The 15,803-nt window shown below is 52.9% G+C and overlaps 1 protein-coding gene across 1 annotated transcript in view; it reads left to right on the forward strand.

Annotated features, from left to right (window-relative positions):
- Positions 1 to 15,803, forward strand: part of SNTA1 (syntrophin alpha 1) — a 52,177-nt gene that overhangs the window by 7,851 nt on the left and 28,523 nt on the right. The window contains exon 2 of the mRNA XM_038750042.1: positions 7,329 to 7,514. Within this exon, the coding sequence (XP_038605970.1) occupies positions 7,329 to 7,514 (186 nt within the window). The remainder of the gene's footprint in view (positions 1 to 7,328; positions 7,515 to 15,803) is intronic.

Raw genomic sequence — 15,803 nt, forward strand, 5'->3', positions numbered from 1 at the left:
TCTTAGAGTGTGAGCCCTCTATGGGACATGGCTGGGTCCGATCTGATTGTTTTTACCTCAACACATAGCACAGTGCTTGGTGCACAACAATTGCACAATCAACGTCTTAACTCAAACCGTGGCTGGACCCCAGGTCTCTGGACTCCCAGCTCAGTGTCCCGAGCACCAGATTCCGTTGGCCCAGAGGGGAACCGAGTCCGGGCTCTCCCTGGGACTCCCGCGCTGGGCTTGGCCGTGGATGGATCTCCTGGAAACGATCCCTGACACGTCCCTCTTCCCTAGCAGCCCTTGGTGGAGTCGGGGAGACGAAGCAGAGCGGGTGGAGGAGACGCAGAGCGAGGGGAGGAGAGGCGTGTGCTCAGAATTCTTTGGGGACCACCAAAGGCCCCCAGACTTGAAAAAGGTCTCCCTCTGCTCTCTTTTCTCCCTCCCTCCGCTCCCCGGGTTCAGGCTACAAGGCTTAAAAGTCCCAGTTCAGACCTTGTTGGCCAGCTCTCCCCTGCCCAGGGGACCTCTCCTGCCCCTTACTGTTTCGAAATGGCCCAAGAAGAGGCTGTTTCCCGGGGTGGCATCGCACTCTGAGACAGGGAGGAGGCCACTCACCGGGCCAGAGGAGGGAGCCGGGAGGGGGAATGGAAAGGTGGGATTCCTTGCTTTAGACGGTAGTCTGCATTTGGCCAGTGTCTTCCTTCACTCCCTCTCCCTGCCGGGGAGGCCCAGAGCCTGGAAGCTGCCCCGGCTGTGGAGGGAGAGTGGGACAGTTAGCCGCCTTTGGCTTGGCCGCATCACAGCCGACACCTCAGATGTCAGAGAGGGGAAACCGGAGCTCAAGCAGCCTAGCCAGACCTCTTCTGGCGCTGGATCCCTGCCCCTTTTGGAGCGGGAGCCACTCTGACCCGCTTGAGAGGACCGGCTGCTGAACGGAGCCAGAGAAGCCGGGGTCTGTGGTGGCCGAGGGGCCCAGGTCCAGGGACCTAAATCCAGCTGCCCTGACTCCCGGGAGGGAGCACAGATGGAGCCGGGTGGAACAGTGGGGATCCGCAGTGAGAGGAAGCCCTGTTGAGCTCCTCCCAGCAACCTTTGAGCCCTCAGCCTCCTTGGCGCGTTACTGGAGAGCCGTTCAGAGGGCCAAGAGATTCAACAAAAGGCACTGGGAAGAAGCCCAAAGGCCTCTTTATGCCTCCCACACAGAGACTCTGTCTTTCCTTGAGTGATGCCAAGTGCCTGATGAATGGTTTGGGCCCCGGGGGCCAGCTTTTCATTTGGCCTGCCGGGTGAGTAGCGGGCTTTGTGTTGTGGTGGCTCGGGGTGGTGAACCCTTCATAGTCCCCACTCCCAGACACCCACCACCAGCCTCAGCTCTGCACTTTAACCCTCCTTCCCTCCCTCCCTCCCTCCAGGGAACCAGGTGGTGACTGACTCTGGCAGATAGGGATCGAAGGAAAGCACCCTGGCCCTCCCTCTGGCCAGATTATGGGCCTTGGGGAAAAGGGTCCCCATTGCCTCTCTGAGGTGGGCACCTAGGATCAGTACACTGATCTGATAAAGAAGTCACCCCACCTCTCCATGCCCATCCTGTCCAGGTCTAGCATGGCATCCTCTTCTCGCTCTCCGGGTTGGTCGTCCGGAGCCCGGAAGAGGCCCTAGAGCCATGTTCCGGTACTCTGTGGGGAGAGTCCAAGATGGAGAGATATGCCTGGGACTCCCTTTTCCCGAGAGCAGTCCGGTGCCCCTGTTGTTGGCACACTTCTTCATAGTTCACTGCTCACTGCTGCCAAGCAAAGAGGGCCACCTTCTCTTGCTAAGGGCAAGGAATAGGACATTCTGGTTGAGTGGGAGAAAATGCCGATGTTACTGATTTTACTGGTGGGATTGGGGCTGGCAGAATTCCTTGGAAGGGCGGTCCAGGTGTTTCCCTGGTAGCTAAAGACCCATTCCTCACTCACCACTCTGCCGCTCAGGGCATCTTTTCCCCTTCTCTGATACTGGGATCAGCAGGAGTGGGGGCAGTCGCATTTTGGACTTTTGCCCAAGGCCCTTCCCTTTATCAGCCTGCACACTCAGGTTTGGCCATGACTTCCATGGCTCCGACAGGCTCTGGATTTCTCAGGTCCCAGCAGAGGCACCCGTCTTGGCGGAGAATAAGAGTTGAGGTAGGTCATTAGTGCTTTGCACATAGTAAGCGCTTTACAAATACCATCATTACTGTTATTAGTAGTAGTAGGGCAGAGCCAGGGTTGGATTTAATAATAATAATGGCATTTATTAAGTGCTTACTATGTGCAAAGCACTGTTCTAAGTGCTGGGGAGGTTACAAGGTGATGAGGTTGTCCCACAGGGGGCTCACAGTCTTAATCCCCATTTTACAGGTGAGGGAACTGAGGCCCAGAGAAGTTAAGTGACTTGCCCAAAGTCACACAGCTGACAGGTGGCGGAGCCGGGATTTGAACCCATGACCTCTGACTCCAAAGCCCACACTCTTTCCACTGAGCCACGCTGCTTTGAGACTCAAAGGGCAGAGTCCTCACTGCCAATGGCCTGGCAGTTTTCATATCCTTCCCAAAGGATTCTGTCTTGTTTGGCAGCGGGTGGTGGAGAGAGAGATAAAGAGAGAGACCCTTCTCCAATCCCTTTCAAGAGGAAGCACCAGGAAGGTGGAGAAGGTGGGTGAGACCCACAGATCCATCAGTCAATCCGCAGTATTTATTGAGCCCCCACTATGGGCTGAGCACGATACTAAACACTGGGAGAGTCACTAGAGTTGGTAAATAAGATCCAGTCACCTGGTCGTCGGTATTCTGAGGACAAAACTCCTTGCCCCTGGCAGCTGGCCCAAGATTCTGAAACCATTTCCTTTTGGTTTCGACGTTGGGCAAGGGGGAACAGGGAGGGGAGCAATGTGGGTGCTCCATACTGGGCCTCTTCAATTGGCCCATAGTCGACCAGCAGTCCAGCCCAGGTTTCCAGGTTCTGTCCTCCTGGTGGGAGCCAGGTCCCAGTTTCAAGCACTTGGGCCACCCTGGGGGTTGCGGGTGGGGAGGAGGGAGAATTCGCTAGTCCTCCCTTTCCATTTGACGTGATTATGTTGGGGGCAGTGCCAGGCAAACAACACAGCGTAGTGACCTCGTACGGAAGCCTGCCCCCTCAACCCCGAGGGTTCTCTGAGAGGACCCCTAACCTCCCTCCTGCCCCACTTGCTTGAGAGTTTATGCATTTTCCTCCCTGCTCACCCAGATGCCAAGTCCAGCTCTGGTCGAGGAAGGCTGGGCACCTTAGAATTTTCAGCCCCCTTCAACCCCGTGACCATCCCACAGGACCCACAACCCGTGACCCACCGCGACCACCCCTTTAACAGCACACCCAGAGATGGCTCCCTCGCTCCCTTGCTGTCTCAAGCTGGCTCTGCTCCCTGGGATTCCTGTTCTCGTTGCCTTGAGAGGCAGTGCGGCCTAGTGGAAAGAAAACAGGGCTGGGAGTCAGGAGATCTGGGTTCTAACCCTGGCTGCACCACTTTCCTGTGATATGACCTTGGGTAACACAAGTAACTGCCTTGTGCCTCAGTTTCCTCCTCTGGAAAATGGGAATTAAATACCTGTTCTCTCTCCTTAGCCTCTATGGGACAAGGACTGTGTCTAATCTGATTTTGTGCACCCCGGGGGTTAGCAGAGTGCTTGGCACAAAGTAAGCACGTAACAAATACTCCGATTATTTTTGCCTAAAAGGCCTTGTATTGGGTGGTGTGAGGAGAGGAGTAGAAAGAAAGCCCTGCAGTTGCTTCTGGAGAGAAAACAAAAAAGCAAATTGTGTGTAAATGCCCAGGCCAGAAACCACCTTCTGTGACAAATAGAAACAACCTTAAGTCCTGGCTGTGTGAGAGAGAAAATTGGTCTCTTGCCCCAAATCCACAAAACCCCTCTAAGAAGGGCAGTGAAGCATTACAGGCTGGGAGAGTGATCCCGAGATAACCATTAACTGACAGAGGTCAGATAGGGTGAGGTGGAAAAGCTTTTCTTACTTACCCATTAAGGGTGACTGTGGCCCTTGCATATCTTAAGGCAAAACTGCCCGTCCTTCAAGAGAGGAAAGGAACTGGAGAACCTTCTGGGTCACTCTCTAGTTCCTTCCCTCGAGAGACAGAAAGCAAAGCCATTCTCACTGCTGCTTCCGCGTCTCAGATTCAACACACCGTACAGCTGACTCTATTATCCAGTGGCTGAATATCCCGTTTGTGGATTATCCAGGCCCTCGGCTTCCTCTCCTGCTTCTGAACTGTCTTTTGGCTGATTTTCCCCCAGAGAGAAGGCAGGGACCAAAAGACGAGGTGGAACTCATTCGCTTAATTTTTCCACTTGTCATCAAGTCTGGAAGAGATCCAGACTGCTACCACGTTAATACAGTCAATCATCCTATCTCGCCTAGATTACTGCATCGGCCTCTTTGCTGATCTCCCAGCCTTCTGTCTCTCCCCGCTCCACTCCGTACTTCACTCTTCTGCCCGGATCATTCTTCTACAAAACGTTCAAGACATGCCACCCCGCTCCTCAAAAAACTCCAGTGGTTGCCCAGCCACTTCCGTATCAAACAAAAACGCCTCACCGTTGGCCTTAAAGCACTCCGCCACCTTGCCCCCTCTTACCTCACCTCATCTTTCTCCTTCTACAACCCAGCCCTCGCATTTTGCTCTTCTAGTGCTGATCTTCTCACTGTACCTCAAAATGTTGCCTGTCTCGCCGCTGACCCCTTACCCACATCCTGCTTCTAGCCCGAAACACCCTCCCTCTAACCTAGCAGAGAATTACTCTCCCCAGCCTCGAAGTCTTATCGAAGGCACCTCTCATCCAAGAAGCCTTCCTAGACTAAGCCCCACTTTGCTCATTTCCCGCTCGCCTCTGCGTCACCCTGACTTGCTCCCTTTACTCTTCCCCCCTCCCCAGCCCCACAGCACTTAGGCACAGATCTGTAATTTTATTTATTTGCATTGATGTCTGTCTCCCCCACTGTAGACTGTAAGCCCTTTGTGGGCAGGGAATCTGACCATATTGTGGGCAGGGAATGTATTGTACTCTCCCAAGTGCTTAGTACAGTGCTCTGCACACTGTAAGCACTCAGTAAATACAATTGAATTAAGAAAGTTGACCCCAAGGGCTACAGGGAAGGTTTTGGGCCCTCTGAATTTTTGTTCTCCAGGCTGGGGTAAAGTTTCTCCTGGGCCCTGACAGGGAACAGCAAGAATCTTCCTGCACTTAGGAGTGCAGATTTCCCAGAAGGCAGGCCAAATCAGGAATTCCGTGAGGTCCAGCATAGGTAGTGACTGTGTCCAATCTGCTTGTATTGTATTAATCAATCAATCAATCAATCGTATTTATTGAGCACTTACTGTGTGCAGAGCACTGTACTAAGCGCTTGGGAAGTACAAGTCGGCAACACATAGAGACAGTCCCAACCCAACAGCGGGCTCACAGTCTAGAAGGGGGAGACAGAGGACAAAACCAAGCATACTAACAAAATAAAATAAATAGAATAGATATGTACAAGTAAGATAAATAAATAAATAAATAAATAGAGTAATAAATATGTACAAACATATATACATATATACAAGTATATATACAGTATACATATATACAGGTGTTAATCCCAACCCTATCAATAACATTGAAGTTGGCACATAGTAAACACTGAGCAGGTACCATAATTCCCCCAATTGTGATGATTATGCATCAATATTTCCAGCTCTTGCCCCAGACAAATACTTCCCCCTGCTGAGCCAGTGGTCTGGAATTAGGGTTGGGGCGGAAGAAGGGGCAGGGCAGGGTCGCGCAGACAGTTGTCCTGGGAGCAGGCACAATCCCTGGGTGGGACCAACCTCCTCTTTGACTTTACCGCGCTGGGGGCAAGCTGGCGATGGCGATGCCTCGGGGGTCCCAGTTATCCACGGGAAGTGGCCGGACTGCTGGGGACCACTGGGCTAGGGCAACGATCTGCCGGCCCAGGGTCACTGGCGGCCCCCCAGGGCCAACCTTGGGTCCCTCAAGCAGTCCGCTGATTGGGCAGTGAAATCTCGGCAGTGTCTCTGCTCCCCGTTCGGGGTCCCTGCCTGCCCGCAGCATGGACACCGACTGCAGGTATGAATACAGCCCCCCAAGCTCCCTGGCCAGAAAAATACATTCAGACCCCACCCTGCCCAATCGCCAGCCCCTTCTCATCCTTCCTACCTTGGCCAGCTATCATTCAGGTGACTGCCACTGAGAAACTTTGGAAGACTCAAGACATTTAAAAATGTCAACCCCCTTCTTGACTTGTTCCCTACCCATAATGAGCGTAGATGGGGAGACAGGAATCCTGAAAGGTCTTGGCCGATGTGGGTGGCTGGCTCAGACCACGGTGGCAACAGCAGCAACCGGCTGAGTTGGCTTCGGCCAGCACGGAGCCCCACGGACCCAAACCTTAGCATGGACTCGGCTGGGTGAGGCCCCTGTGCCTCTGTGGTACTTGCTAAGTGCTTACTATGTGCTAAGCACTATTCTAAACACTGGGGTAGATACAAGTTAATCAGGTTGGAAACAGTCCCTGTCCCATATGGGGCGCACACTCTCAGTCCACATTTTATGGATGAGATAACCGAGGCACAGAGAAATTAAGTGGTTTGCCCAAGGTCACACAGCAGACATGTGGTGGAGCTGGGATTAGAACCCAGGTCCTTCTGACTCCCAAGACTGTGCTTTACCCACTAAGCCACCCTGCTTCTACTTGCAGTGGAGAGTGGAGACTCTGTGTAATTAGTGCCCGCTTAGAGCCCCAGCCACTGCTGATCTCAGGTTACCTAACCTATGGCCACCGCCTCAAAAGCCAATCAATCCCCTTTTTCCTCCCAAGAAGGGGGATTTAGGTGTGTCTGAGTCCCTCTCCTGTAGGGAGGGGATGCTTGCTGAGGACTGATCAGTTTAAAGTGAACCCTGCTTTCCCCAGTAAAGCGGGAGTCGGCGGGTTCAGACTCTCAGCACACTGGTGCAAGTGGGAATATGGGAAAGGAAACCGGGTAAAGCAAGGTACCTCCCCGCCGCCTGATTTCATTCATTTTCCTTTCAGGTTTCGTTCGTTTCAGGTCAGGAAGGAGGGGCGGAATGAGGGCAAGAAGGGAAAGCATTTTGGTGGGCTGGTAAGTTTGCTGGGTTATCTGCAAGCCTGTCATGAGGAACTCGCACGGGATTGTGTCATCATCAGGACATTTAGCAAAGGTCAAAGTGCCCTCTCCCCTTGTTCTTACTGTGCATATGTAGTCACACTATCCCCTCCTCCCCCCTTCCTCTCTCCGGGGTGGTCTCCAGGTGGCCGGGAGAACAAGATGCCCATCCTGATCTCCAAGATCTTCAAGGGGCTGGCGGCTGACCAGACCGAGGCTCTGTACGTGGGGGACGCCATCCTGGCCGTGAACGGCGGGGACCTCTCCACAGCCACGCATGACGAGGCGGTGCAGGCCCTGAAGAAGACGGGCAAGGAGGTGGTCCTGGAGGGTAAGCATCCCTGCTCCCTGAAGAGGAAAGAGACCACAGCCTGTCTGCCCAGCCCCCTTACCCCCACCGGGGCTGTCTTTGTTAGATGGGAGGGATGAGGAGGAGGGGCACGGCATGGTTCTTGGAAAATTAGGATTTTTGGATTGATTTAGTTTAAAAGAGAAAGAAAGTGTCCTGAGAGTCCTGAGTGAGGTTCTGAGGCGCGGGAGCTCAGTGGAAGCATTCTGACTTGGCTTCCGTGACAGAAACTGGGGCTCAGGATTCTGAGGCGGGAACTGAGGCTCAGGGGTTCGTGGCAGGTCCCGGGGCTGGGAGGTTCCATGGCTGGGTCCTAAATTAGTTCTCCCGCTTGCTTAGACTGGGAGCCCCGTATAGAACCTGATTATATCTATCCCAGCGCTTAGTACAGTACTTTATTATCGATACTACCACTATTATTATTATTATTAGTCCCTGGGGGATGACCAGGGCCCCGGTTCCAGCAGGTTTTAAGTGAGAGAAGACGAGCTCACAGGTACCAGATAACTACCCTTGAGAAGCAGGGGATGTGGGGGCCCGACTCCTCTCTGAGCAGAATCAGCTCTGCACCCTACCCTCGGCTTGTCCTGACCTTTGCCCCTCAGGGGGCTGATGTGTAAAGGGCAGATCCTCGATTGACCTTGGGGCCCCGTCGGCAGGTTGGAGGTTGCAGCTGAGCTGGGGGGGAGAGGTTTGCATAGGTCACGGGGGTCACTGTGTTGACGGGACGGGACGGAAATCCCTGAGGCTGTCCCTCGCTCTGCTCATAGCTGCTGTGATTTCTGTTTTGTCTGTCCATTCAATTCAATTTCAAATCGATTGTATTTGCTGAGTGCTTACTGTGTGCCAAGCACTCTACTAAACGCTTGGGAGAGTACAATAAAACAACAAATGGACACATTCCCTGCCCACAACGGGCTTACGGTCTAGAGGGAGCCAACTGTCTGTCCAGGAGCTGAGGGGTTTTCATTCATTCATTCAGTCGTATTTATTGAGCACTTACTGTGTGCAGAGCACTGTACTAAGCGCTTGGGAAGTACAAGTTGGCAACATATAGAGACAGTCCCTACCCAACAGCGGGCTCACGGTCTAGAAATGGGCTCTCAGTTTGTTAGAGACTGAGTCTGAAGCAGAGTGGGGAGGCGACCTCTCTCCCAGCTTCTCATTTCCCTACTCACCGCCTTTCTAAAGGCAGTGGAGGAATGGGCAGTACTAGGCCCAAGGACTAATCTCTCTGCCAGGCCTTCAAAAAGGGGGCCCGGTTGCCCCAGGACTTGTGGGAGGCTGCAACCTGTCAGGAAATCCCTTTTCCCCTGGGGGGACTGTTCCCGGTTCCGGGACCCTGGGCCTGGATTCTGGCAGCCTGGCCTTCCCAGGGTCTCTGTCATGGAAAAACCACACTTCCTGGATCCTGGGCCCTCCATCCTGCTGAGGAGTAAGCCACTGGGGAGAGACTGGGAAAGGAGACTATGGGCAGGAATTCCATCTTCCAACTCTGTTGTACTGGACTTTCCCAAGGCCTTAGTACAGGGCTCTGTACACAGCAAGTGCTCAATAAATACCATTCATTAATTGACACAGATGAGGTTGGCCAAGGGCCAGTGTTCTGTATTTCTGAAGTGCCAGCGTTCAGAGCCCTGGCCCTGGGTGAGTGGGCACATGTCTGGATTTTTTTTATGGGATTTGTTAAGTGCTTACTATGTGACGGGCGCTGTACTAAGTGCTGGAGTAGATACAAGCCTTCCCAGACTGAGCCCCCTCCTTCCTCTCCCCCTCCTCCCCCTCTTCATCCCCCCTGCGTTACCTCCTTACCCTCCCCACAGCACCTGTATATATGTATATACGTTTATATGTATTTATTACTCTATTTATTTATTTATTTATTTTATTTGTACATATTTATTCTATTTATTTTATTTTGTTAATATGTTTTGTTTTGTTGTCTGTCTCCCCCTTCTAGACTGTGAGCCCACTGTTGGGTAGGGACTGTCTCTATATGTTGCCAACTTGTACTTCCCTAAGCGCTTAGTACAGTGCTCTGCACACAGTAAGCGCTCAATAAATACAGTTGAATGAATACAAGCTAATCAGGTTGGACACAGTCCCTGTCCCACATGGGGCTCACAGCCTTAATCCCCATTTTACAGATGAAGTAACTGAGGCCCAGAGAAGTTAAGTGACTTGCCCAAGGTTACACAGCAAACAAGCGAAGGAGCCAGTGTTATAACCCAGCTCCTTCTGACTCCGAGGCCCATTCTCTATCTATTAGGCCTTATTATTTCTCAGGATTGAGCTTGACACGGGCAGGGGCAGAGACCGGAACAGGTGCAAGGTAGAAATCAGAACCAGATGGATTCTTTCCCACAGCTTCCAAACATGCTCATGTCTCCCTTGTCTTAAAAAAAAAACCCTCCCTTGACCCCTCTGCTGCCTCATCTCCCTCCTGACATTTCTCTCCAAAATCCCTGAGTTGTCTACACCCCCGTCTCGAATTCCTCTCCTCCAATTATCTCCTTGATCCTCTCCTATCTGGCTTCCGTCCCCTTCACTGCGCTGAAACAGCCCTCTCAAAGGTCACCAGTGATCTCCTTGCCAAATCCAATGGCCTCTACTCCATCTTAATCCTCCTCGACCTCTCAACTACCTTCAACACTGTGGAGCATCCCCTTCTCCTGGAAACGTTATCTAACCGATGACTTCACTGACTCTGTCCTCTCCTGGCTCTCCTCTTATCTCTCTGGCCATTCATTCTCAGTCTCCTTTGCAGTCTCCTCCTCTGCTTCCCACACCCTAGCACCCTAACTGTGGGGGGGTCCCTCAAGGTTAAGTTCTGGGTATCCTTCTATTCTCCATTTACACCCACGCCCGTGGAGAGCTCATTCACTCCCATAGTTTCAACTACCATTTCTACGCAGACGGCACCCAAATCTACATCTCCAGCCCTCGTCTCTCTCCCTCTCTCCAGTTTCGCATCTCCTCCCACCCTCAAGACATCTCTACTTGGATATCCTCCTGTCTGCTCAAACTTAACATGTCCAAAATAGAGTTCCTTATCTTCCTACCCAAATCCTGTTCTCCCCCTGACCTTCCCATCAGTGTAGACGGCATCACCATCCTTCCTGTCTCATAAGCCCAAAACCTTGGTGTTATCCTTGACTCCGCTCTCTCATCAACCCACATATTCAGTCCGTCACCAAATCCTGTCGGTCTCACCTTCACAGCATTGCTAAGATCTGGCTTTTCTCCTCCATCCGAACTGCTACCACGTTAATACAGTCACTCGTCCTATCCCACCTTGATTACTGCATCAGACTACTTGCTGACCTCTCAGCCTCCCGTCCTTCCCCACTCCAGTCCATAGTTCACTCTGTTGCCTGGATCATTTTCCTACAAAAACATTCTGGACACGTCACCCCACTCCTCAGAAAATTCCAGTGGTTGCCCATCCACCTCCGAATCCAACAGAAACTCCTCTCCATTGCTTTTAAAGCACTCCATCGCCTTGTCTCCTCCCACCTCACCTCGCTTCTCTGCTTCTACAACCCAGCCCGCACACTTCACTCCTCTACTGCTAATGTTCTCACTGTGCCTCGATCTGCGCCACCGACCCCTCGCCCACATCCTGCCTCTGGTTTGGAACGCCCTCCCTCCTCTTCCGACAGGCAACCACTCTCCCCAGCTTCAAAGCCTCACTGAAGGCCTTCCCAGACTAAGCCCCGCTTTTCCTCCTCTCCCGCTCTCTCCTGCATCGCCCTGACGTGCTTCCTTTGCTCTTCCTCACTCCCAGGCCCAAAGCACTTATGTATACATCTGTAATTTTATTTATCCGTTTGCTCTTTCCCCCTCCCAGCCCCCAAGCACGTGTGTACATATCTGTAATTTTATTTATTTGTATTGATGTCTTTCTCCCCCACTCTATACCGTGAGCTTGCTGTGGGCAGGGAATGTCACTGTTTATTGTTGTATTGTACTTTCCCAAGTGCTTAGTACAGTGCTTTGCACACAATAAGTGCGCAATAAATACGACTGAATGAATGAATGAAGGAGCCACCAGGGCCTTCCTTTCCACCTTCCCTGTCGCTAGCTCTACTCCTTGCTGCCTCAGAGGCGGGGGTCTATAGGATCAGTCCTTCATCTTTTTGGGGAGGAGGAAGGTTCAGAGATGTGGGTCCCCCGCTTGTAGAAGGGGACCCGCTCCAGTTCCATCTGCACTATTTTCCCTGGTTTGTGGGTGCCTGGGCCTGAGAAGACAAACCCCTGCTTCCTCGGTCTGCTCAGGGCCGTGCCAGGCCGAGGAGGGAAGGGCAGAGCTGGAGGAGGCGTCTCCTCCCCCTAACCCGCCTGCTCCCTTTTCCATGCCCTGTGCTTGGGGGAGGGAGGCTCCAGAAGGCCAAACCCCACTTTCTGCCGCTCCCCGTTTGATCCCATGTGGGCCCTCTGGGGAATTCCAACCGCTGCCTCTGGACTGTTTTGTTCCCCTGAAAATATTTTCCATCCCCCTTTTCTTTCCCTTGAAAACTCGGCCGGCGGTCCAGGGCCGACAGCCCCCCCTCCCGCGCCCCGGCCTGGAGTGTTTTGCCTAGTCAGCCCTTTCCGTCGTCCCTCCTCGGCCCTGGGCCTCCAGAACCAATGGGGCAGCGGCCAGAGGAATGTGCTGCTCTGCAGCTGCTCCCTGATGATCTTTTTCGCCAGAGGGAATCGGACAAGAGCCCTTTTCTCTCTGCGTCCGGACATTCCCAGCCGCCAGGCACTAATTCCACCCCTCACTGCTGCGGCCTGCCCTCTCTCCTCCCCACCTTCCTCTTCCTGCCTCCGGAGAGCCGGCTCAGCACCCTTGGGAAGTGATCAGCTGTGCGTGTGCGTGGTGGCGGGGGTGACGATGATGGCATTTGTTGTGCGCGAAGCACTGTTCTAAGCGCTGGGGTGGATACAAGCCTTATCAAGTGGTCCCACGTGGGGCTCACAGTCTTAATCCCCGTTTTCCAGATGAGGTAACTGAGGCACAGGGAAGTGAAGTGACTTGCCCAAAGTCACACAGCTGACAACTGGCGGGGTCAGGATTAGAACCCGTGACCTCCGACTCCAAAGCCCGGGCTCTTTCCACTGAGCCACGGGGAGGGCCGGGGGCTCCTCAGGGTGAGTTGTACCTGCGCAGAGCCCTGGTGGGGCAGGTGAAAGTAGATGGGAGGTTGTTTTTCAGAGAGGATGGAAGCTAGGGACCCGCTTTCCTGTCCTGACCCTTGGTTTGGGTGGGGCGAGAATGAGGGGGCACCCCGGCTGCCTGAGATTCTGCTCTGAAAGCCCGGATTCCCCCTTTCCTGCCTCCCACCCGATGCAATCTCCTCTGAGCCTGTTGCCCATTGGATTGGGTGCTTGGGGAACGTAATTGTGAAAGCAAGAATTTGTAGATTGATGGTATTTTTCCAAAGCACTTTCACCCAGTGATTTCATCTCATCCTTACGACATCCCAGTGAGGTAGGGCGAGGCGGTTCTTAGCCCCATTTTATAGCTGAAGGAACTGTGGCACAGAGAGTTTAAGGGATTTAGCCAAGGTCACCTAGCAGGTCAGGCAGAGCTGGGACTAGCACCCTGGTTTCCTGACTCCCAAAATAGGCACTTTTTCAGCCATACGGAATAAATATCATAAACGATCCCTGCCTTCAAGCTTATAGTCAAATAATAATAATACGTGTTAAGGGATTACTATGTGCTAGACACCTTTCTAAGCACTGGGGTTGGTACAAGTTAATTAGGTTGGACACAGTCTTTGTCCCACATGGAGCTCACACTCTTAATCCCCAGTTTAAAGATGAGGTAACTGAGGCACCAATGAAGTTAAGTGACTTGCCCAAGGTCACACAGCACACATGTGGCAGTAGCAGAATTAGAACCCAGGTCCTTCTGACGCCTAGACTCGTGCTCTATCCGCTAAGCCACGCTACTTCTAAAATGGTGGTGGAAGATGAGGAGAAATGAGGAGAAATACATTGATGAATAGATTATAGCGAGTGAGGCTATGAACAATGAACATGAGTGAATAGAATAAAACAGGAACAATAATAATAATAAAAATGATGGCATTTATTAAGCACTTACTATGTGCAAAAGCACTGTTCAAAGCGCTGGGGAGGTTACAAGGTGATCAGGTTGTCCCACGGGGGGCTCACAGTCTTCATCCCCATTTTACAGATGAGGGAACTGAGGCACAGAGAAGTTAAAGAGTGCTACAGCTAGGTACATGGGAAGCAGCGTGGCTCAGCGGAAAGAGCCCGGGCTTTGGAGTCAGAGGTCACGGGTTCTAATCCTGGCCCTGCCGGTTGTCAGCTGTGTGACTTTGGGTAAGTCACTTCACTTCTCTGGGCCTCAGTTACCTCATCTGGAAAATGGGGATGAAGACTGTGAGCCCCCCGTGGGACAACCTGATCACCTTGTAGCCTCCCCAGCGCTTAGAACAGTGTTTTGCACATAGCACTTAATAGGTGCCATCATTATTATTATTATTATGAGAGTGCTGAACTGACTGTGGGGACGGCTTGGCCGGGAAGGTGGGAGAATCAATCAGGGATCACCTTCTGGAGGAGGTGGCATATTAGGAGGGCTTTCACAAAGGGGGGGTGATGGGATGGGGTGAATCGGAGGGAAAGGGCGGTCCCGGCAGGGGAAGAGAGTAAGTAGTGGGTCAGAGGGGGGTGAGGCCAGCAGGGCTGGTTTAGGAGGTGTGTTTGGGAGGAGCAACGAGCAAGGGCTAGAAGGGAGCGGGAGAGAGCAAATAGGGACAGGGAATCAGCTGACAGAGGGTCTTGGGGGCCACAGCCAGGATGGTGCCAGGAAACACTGGGCGACGGTGGAGTAGTGGGGTGGGGATCATGAGCCACCTGGAGATGCCCCGGAGATATCCCCCAGTCCATCAATCGTTTTGATAGAGCCCTTCTCTGGGCAGATAACTGTGCTAAGCTCTTGGGAGAGAACACTAGAGTTAATAGAGCCTACAGTCTAGTGGGGGAGACTGGATAAAGTCAGTTTCAGGTAGGGGAAGCCACCGAGTAGAAGGATCTGTATAGAAGTGCCGTGGTAGGGGTGAGTGCCTAAGTGCGTAGAGAGTACAGACCCGAATACATGGATGGTGTCCGACCTCTCCTACCTCCCTTTACTGTAGCATTATCGGAGCCCAAGAACTATTTTCCACTCGCTGATTTTTCCTTTCCTCCTCTCAGTTTGGAGGTTGATCGATTCCTCTTTGCTGGAGGGGGAAATGATTTAATTCCCTGCATCCTCCTTCTCCGGGGAGAGACCCTGGCTTCGAACTGGCCGGCCCCACAGGCCTGTGGTCCCCTCTTGCCCCTGCATTTGGCCCCCACCCCTCTACTCCCAGCCCCAGGTCACTCCCTCCCTCCTGGGAGCGTGTTTTTCCAATCAGCTTGGCAATGTTTCCATCGGCACTGGGCAGCCCGCACATCGGGGAGCCCGACCTGGCGGGGGGGGTGGTCTCTGTTCGCCCTCCTCTTGCAGCCCGGAGCAGAGGGGTGGGGTGGAGCCCGGGGGCTCCGGAGCGGTGGGGTGCCGGGTGGGGAGGATGCAGTGACAGCAACAGCAAAAGCCTTCATCACCATCGGCCTGCCCACCCAGAGCTCCATCCCGGCCGGGCTGGCCTGGAACGGAAGGCAGGCTGACAGCTGGGAGCTGGCACCTGCCTGATAATAATAATAATAATAATAATAATAATAATAATAATAATAATGGCATTTATGAAGCACTTACTATGTGTAAAGCACTGTTCTAAGCGCTGGGGAGGTTCCAAGGTGATCAGGTTGTCCCACGGGGGGCTCACAGTCTTCATCCCCATTTTACAAATGAGGTAACTGAGGCACAGAGAAGTGAAGTGAGTTGCCCAAAGTCACACAGCTGACAATTGGCTGACACTGTACTAAGCACGAGGCGCCTGCCTGATCTCCTGGAACCTGCTGGGAGCTCTGACTCTTCAGAAGCTGCCAGAAGGGTCCATGCTGAGGGGAGGAAGGGGAACTGGGTGTCTCTGTTAGTTCTGGCCGGGAGACACTGCTGAGTTTTAGTCTCCACCTGGGCCCTTTTATGTGCTGTCAGAGGCGCTCGAGGCAGAATTGGTCTGGGGCCTAGGGGGGTTAGGGAGACCAGAGAGAGGGGCTCAACAGGTTCCTACTCAGTCATTCAGTCACTGGTATTTATTGAGCACTTACTGTGTTCAGAGCACTGTATTAAGTACTTGGGAGAGTACAGTAGTCTGTTTATTGTTA

Source organism: Tachyglossus aculeatus, chromosome 8, assembly GCF_015852505.1.
Source record: "Tachyglossus aculeatus isolate mTacAcu1 chromosome 8, mTacAcu1.pri, whole genome shotgun sequence".
NCBI classification, from domain to species: domain Eukaryota; kingdom Metazoa; phylum Chordata; class Mammalia; order Monotremata; family Tachyglossidae; genus Tachyglossus; species Tachyglossus aculeatus.